At 29.4% G+C, this 6,724-nt stretch overlaps 1 protein-coding gene across 2 annotated transcripts; it reads right to left on the bottom strand.

Annotated features, from left to right (window-relative positions):
* Nucleotides 1–1,766: 1,766 nt before the first annotated feature.
* LOC107866111 (dof zinc finger protein DOF4.6) lies at nucleotides 1,767–3,485 on the bottom strand. 2 transcript variants are annotated; one of them, XM_016712293.2, is made up of 2 exons: nucleotides 3,328–3,485; nucleotides 1,767–2,781 (listed from the first exon to the last, which is right to left on the bottom strand). In XM_016712293.2, the coding sequence occupies exons 1-2, from the start codon at nucleotides 3,349–3,351 to the stop codon at nucleotides 2,005–2,007; spliced, it is 801 nt and encodes a 266-aa protein (XP_016567779.1). In that variant the 5' UTR covers nucleotides 3,352–3,485; the 3' UTR covers nucleotides 1,767–2,004. The 2 variants fall into 2 exon arrangements, with proteins under 2 accessions (XP_016567779.1, XP_016567780.1); XM_016712294.2 differs by lacking the exon at nucleotides 3,328–3,485 and adding an exon at nucleotides 3,060–3,206.
* Nucleotides 3,486–6,724: the final 3,239 nt, after the last annotated feature.

Below are 6,724 nucleotides of genomic sequence, written 5' to 3'. Positions count from 1 at the left end.
TAAAAAGTTGACAAAAAGGAGAAAATCCATTCCTTTCTAAAGGAACCAAAGAATTAAGTAAACAAATAAATCTACCATCAAAGAAGGGGTTGCTCCTTCCTTAACCAGAGGTCTCAAATTCAAATCCTAGGTATGAAAAAATCAGCGCTACCCCCGAATAGGCTCTACTCTGTGCGAATCCAAATTAGTCGGACTCCAATATAAATATCAAATATCGGATGAAAAAACCAAAAAAAAAATTAAACAAATAAATTTAAAAAAAATGAAAAATAAAAGCACTTTGCATAACAAATTCTGAGACAAACGAACTTTCGAGACATTTTCCGAGTAGATGTCTGCAGGTGCACCACAGCAAACACTACAAATAAATAATGAAGAAATGTGCATCCAATGACACGCCCACTAAACTAGAAACAAGGCTTTTTGCTGAACATAATTGACTACTACTACTACTACAGTTTTCCAGCATTGTTACCAAGGAGAATGTTTTTGAGTAGGTCCCATTCAAAAATTAAATTTGAAAAAAATGCAATTAATTCCATTATACTCAACCCCTTTGTTCTATTTTATTACTACAACATTATTATTGTAGTTGCATAGTGTATATAATATGGTGGCAAGGATAATTGAGTAAAGAATGTGGCACAAAAGGTAAAGGAAACAGCTCAAACACATCATTCATGGAAACATATGCCATCATTCTACTAAGTGTGCTTCCACTAATGGATTGCAAATTTTCTATGCCAAACTAGTTCATTTTTTCATTTTTCTTTTAAGGTAAAGTACTTATCTCATACTATGATTTAACAATATAAAGTGTGTTAGCATGTGATAAAAGTATGCTTTCATGTGTTATCTAGCTAGTTGGCCAGATATAGGAGTTTGCTATCCTTAAAAGTACAATATCCTACTTTTAATGAAGCATCAGCAAAAGGTGATTGGATTAATATAATGTAAGATACAAAATTAAGATTATAGAGTTGGAAAGAACTGACAATCTCTAGTAATATGACCTGTCCGCAAACTCAAAAGTAAGCATGCTGGACTGAATGGTTGGATGTGGATAGTTAGAAGCTTGAATAATAATTGGTAGAAAAAACTAATTAGCCATGATACGTTTGACAATGTCAACACATGGTATAATCGTTTGGCATGCTAGATGGGCTAGCAGTTCCACAAACTAAAATAAAAAATTATTTTATTTCGTATTATTGATAGAATAAGGGTTAGAACTAAATTTCAAGTACTAAAATGGTTAGATTAGATATCTCATGTAGATTTAGGATAACAAATTCCATATGTATCTTAACTCATTGGATATCTATCAATCCCATCCAGCATACTCAACAACCTCTAGGCATTTAAAAATGGATAATCACATACTTTAACACAGGGCAGCTCTATAATGTGGATCACGAATTCACTTAAATTCAATAATTTTTACAATGGCGTATTAATTATATTTAAAAAATTCACTAAACATTTAAATAAGCTCAATCATCACGATACATTAACTTAAAATTATCATAGAAACTCATAAACTTAAATCTGCATCTGCTTGAACTTGATACTAAAGCTAACAATACGCCCCTAAGTTCAAATCTCTTCATCACCCAAAATTTTAAAAAAATACCAATGGAAGTGTATTTTCTTTTCTTTTTTTAATCTTATAGAATTGAGACAATGGTAACTCTAAGCTCTCTAGAAACTAAAAGGGAAGATCCAGCTAAGCTAATTTCCCAAACATGACACACAATTCAAAGTTGTGCAAACAAAAGAGAATGAAAGTTTCATAACACAAACAAATGGAGGGTTTTAAAAAAAAGAACACATACATACATATATCCCATCTGTTAGTAGTAATACTAGTAGAAGTTTTGATTATACTGAAAATTAAACCAAACTAAATATGTCACTCAGCCTGTGAAAATTACTTTAAAAAACACAAATTAAATAAAATTAAAATAAACACCACCTCTTATAATTTCCTTCTTTTTTTTTTTTTTACCAGGATGATCCTCCTCCACCCAACATTCCATTCCAAAATCCATTAGATTGATCAGCTGCAGCTTGCTCTCTATTTTCTTCAAACTGATCATTCGCCGTTGAAACATTAATCTTCAAATCATCCATAGGGAAAAACAATTTTGCCTCTTGATCACCTCCTTGCAAACTTCCATAACCATTTTCAAATCCATCCAAAGAAAAATTAAGACTACTGGACTTCAAATCATGCAAATTAGGAAGCCCAGTTGATGATGTGTACAAATTGTTTGGCATAAATGAAGATGTCGAATTAGCTGGGTGGATCAATGGTAAAGCCATAAATTCCGAAAAATTGCTGAAATTGCCAGCAGTACTAGTAGTAGCAACAGCAGCAGTTGCAGATATTGGGTTATAAGTTAAATTGAGGTCGTTAGGGTTTGCTAGATCTGAAAGAAGTTTTTTGGACGATGACAATGATGATGACGTGGATGAACTGTTAGATGACGAAGAATTATTGTTGTTGTTGCTGTTATTGTTAGATCTTTTGTTTTTTCTAGAACCACCACCAACAGGAACATTCCTCAAAGAACCTCCTTCAGTCCAGTACCTTCTACAAGTCTTGCAAAAATACCTTGGCTGAGAGAGACTATAATTGTTGTAGTAACAGAATTTTGTGTTTGTTGAATTGCACCTTGGACAATTTATTGCTTGTTCCTTTTGTGGCCTTGGCTTTCTTTGATCTGGTAGTACTACTGCCTTTGATGAGGGTTCCACACCTTTCACTACTCCTATACCCTGCAATAGAAAATTTGAAAATGAAACTAAAAAGTGATGATGATAAACCAAAGGAAAACAAATAGAAGCAACGGCAACAACATATACAGTCAAATCTCACAAGTGAACTTTAGAAAGGACATGTAAAGTACGTATATCCAAAATTTTATCACTATCTTGCTAAGACAGAGAGACGATTTTCGAAAGACTCTCGGCTCAAAGCAATAGTTTTGAAAATAGTGCAACTAACAAAGTCTACAAATAGAAGCAACAAAACAAAATTAAAGTGAGTGATGTACAGTAGTTTCAGGGGAGAAGCAAGTAAAAACAAATGAAACTGGCTTTGAGACAACTTTATTGGAAGGTGGGAGTGAAAAAGAAAAAGGAAAAAGATGATATGTAAGATCAACATCAAAAGGATGCATGGCAACTACTAAATAATTAGAAATTACCAAAATTAATTTAGCCTAGAAAATTAAAATTGTAAAACCCTAGGTAGATAGATGCATATGCTATATTGCTTTGCTATGATGATAGAGTGGAAGAGAACATATGGTAAAGTTTTACCTGTGGCCACTGAGAAGTATCCATTTGAACAAAGGCAAAGGGAGAGGCACAAAAAAGTGGAGACGAAAAAGAAAAGGCAAATGGGAAAGAGGGGAAGTCTTCAGGCAGATGATGAAAACAACTCAATTTTCTTTACAACACATGAAGGAAAAAGAGCCACTTAAAGATGTCTCTTTGGCGGTTCCATATATCAGTTAGCTATATGGAATAATATTCATTATCGGTTCAAGTTATGAAAATAAAATCTCATAAAAATACAAGTAAAACTTTATAAATGAATTCAGATGCTATATACAGAATAAGTTTTACTGTATTAAATTATTTTTTTCTTACGTAGAATATAGTACCTACTAAAATATCAATATTAGAAAAATAATTGCGTTCGATAAAATTTCATCTCTAAATAACAAAATTATAATTTTAATTTTATTTGGCTACGGATGCAATTAAATTAGCTAGAAGCTTTTTAGCTATGAATTAGCTCGAATCGCCGGACAAATGTTATAGCTGATTTCATATTTTCGAATAGTGTAATAAACATTCCTTCAATCTTTAATTGAATATATAAAATTTAACTCGTCTTAACGAAGCATATGAAAAATGTTTCATCCCATAAAAAGATTTTCTAAAATATTATTAAATTTCAAAATAAATGTCAAATATCAAATTAAAAAAGCTACCTAGAATTAGATGGGGGCGTGAAGAGACCAAGGACCAATGCTTAATATACGATAGAAGTTAGATTTTCAAATGCCTTTTGACAACTTTTAGTACGTATTGATTTCAGAAGAACTTTTTTTTTAAAAAAAGGAGAAATTGATTTTCCTCATTCGTAATCATTTTTTCTTCTGTTGTAAATAAAAGTTGGTGTTTAACTTCTTCTTACAACTATTTTAACTGTTTATTTTATATCACTTGTTTGACCTCGTACGTAGACCTTACTTCCTTTGGTTCACAGCAGGTGATTTTTTAAGGTTTTAACATATTACATAGGCATACCAAAAGAAATTATACTATGATATTAATTAAGAAAGTTATCTGGCTTAAATATCATGTATTCTTTCTCAAGATTAATTAACTTAAATTCAGATTTATTTTTTGTCTGAAGCTAGGCATTGCCGTATTGATAGGTTCAACTTTAAATTCATATAGTTGAAGTTTCTTAATTTTTAAATTCATAAATTTAAAATTAATTTCAAAGTGATTAAACTTATAAAAGAAATTATGAATTTCATAAACTACACTTTAAATAGTGGTACTGAAATTGACTATATATATATATATATATATGCGCATTCGAAATCAATATAAGAATGCAATACATTTGTTATAATCTTTTAAGTGGAAATTAAAAATTTTATATTCGAGTCTTGAAATATTTTAATAGCGAGCGCTTTATCAACGATATCTAGAATCAAATTTGAATTAAGCAGATGTTAAATTCATAACGAATTGTGACCGTAAACTTCAAATTTTGTAAGTAACATATATTATGTTCTTTTCCCTTTATTTTAGATTGTGCGGCGCATCAAATTGATGTCATTATTATACGATTCCACCATTAATAATATTCAATGACTCACTTCAAATATAGCTCGAGACATCTTCTCAAAAATTCTATTCTCTTCTTTAGTTAGTCAAATTTGACACGGGGAAATTAAAGCAGTGAAAAGATATATTATTACATAATTTTTAGAAAAGAAAAACTTTTTTCTTTGGTAGAGAAGAAAAACTTTTAAGTACATAAGACCTAACTAAATTCAAACAAATTACAACAATAACAATTACATAATTGTTAGTATGATCCAGGTCCAGGAAAAATGTTGATATTATTTATTATGCAATGTTTGGTTTGATGAATTAAAAATAATTTGCATGACATATTTTTAAATTTAAAAAGTTGTTTACAAAAATACTCTCCATAAATATAATGAAAATGATGTGGAAAAGGTTTTGAGAAGCTGTTGTGTCTTTATACATGCTAATGCATGCATTAGTCCCCTGTATTACTAATATCAAGAATTTTTCATGTATTAGTAATATATAAAGCTATTGCATGCATTATTTTTTCTAATGTATCTTATCAATGACCCCTAAATGTGCAACATTTGTTTCGAAATTTACTTTGAAAAATTCACTTTTGAGATAAATAAAATCCTACCAAGGTGAATCCATTTTCTGATTTCAAAACTAGAAAAATCTAAATTAAAAATTAATAAATATTTATCAATCCATTATAATTTTTATCAGTAAGATTTATTCTCGTTGTTCTATATTTTCTTAGCCTTATACGTCAAAGGGTGAGGCATCAAATTGATATCTTCTTTAATAATAAAAAAATAATAAACCTCTGCAATTTGTGAAAATTATCAAAATTTCATCAAATATGAGTTGAGCATGTACCATTTGGAGAAGGAGCTAGTTTTTGAGTTTGGAGAGGAATGCCGTGGTTTTATGAAAAAATTACATTTTTAATAAAGAGGACATGTAAGCTAGAGAGTAAAATTAGATTGGGTAATTACTTTTTGCAATAAATTTAAGTTTTTTCTATAAAATTTAAATTATAGGTCAACTTCAAAATTTTAGAAAATGAAAATCACAAATTTAAAGTTGACATTCTGTATTTGAGGTAAATTTGCAATTGGAAATCAGGATTTCAAATTGAAGTTAAAGATTTATTCAAAATGTAATAAATTAAGTAAACATAGATTTGAAACCGAATGTTTAAACAGTACCCTACTATACTCTTCCGATAAATAATTATTCGAACTATTTATATTGATTTGATATGATATCTAATATAAATAAGTATTTTTTCAAATTTGAATTGTATTGTAACAATTTAAGTCCTCTTTATCCTATCTGGACTATAACTTGAACATGTTCAAGTAATAAAATAAAAGTTAAGTCCATTGAATATAACCTGTTTCGACAAACTTGCACTTACAATCTTTGTGGAAACAAAAATAAAGTTCAAAGTTAAAAAAATATGCATAGATGGAAAGAAGGTTTGCCAAAATGATAAAATTTCATCCATTGCTAAATAAATGTCATACAAATGTTATGCTAAAAGTATTGGACTGTATTTTGACTTCGCATGAACAACACCACAAGAAAGTTAGATATCTTATTTTATTGTTTAAGAATAAATCCAAAAAGAATACTTTTAACTAATTAATTGAGAAATGGTGTAGAAGAAAGTGATCAGAAACTGTTTAGAAAAAAGTTGGGAAACTTGTCAAATCTTATTTTATAATTTTATGAGGTAAAGCCAAAATATTAACTATTTGTAAAATTCTGCATAAGAAAGTAGTATGAAAAATCTAAATCTAAATTGACGGCAACGTTCTTTTGCTTTATCAATCTCTTTTTTTTCGACAATTCTTTTATATCAACT

Source organism: Capsicum annuum, chromosome 3 (assembly GCF_002878395.1).
Source record: "Capsicum annuum cultivar UCD-10X-F1 chromosome 3, UCD10Xv1.1, whole genome shotgun sequence".
NCBI lineage: Eukaryota > Viridiplantae > Streptophyta > Magnoliopsida > Solanales > Solanaceae > Capsicum > Capsicum annuum.
This window is presented reverse-complemented; position numbering and strand designations above follow the sequence as displayed.

Excerpts from the sequence above, each read along its gene's own strand:
- LOC107866111 (XM_016712294.2), bottom strand. The coding sequence starts at position 3,185 with ATGCATCCTTTTGATGTTGATCTTACATATCATCTTTTTCCTTTTTCT. Across the intron at positions 2,782-3,059 it reads GCTTCTCCCCTGAAACTACT|GGTATAGGAGTAGTGAAAGG; the intron begins GTACATCACTCA and ends TTTCTATTGCAG.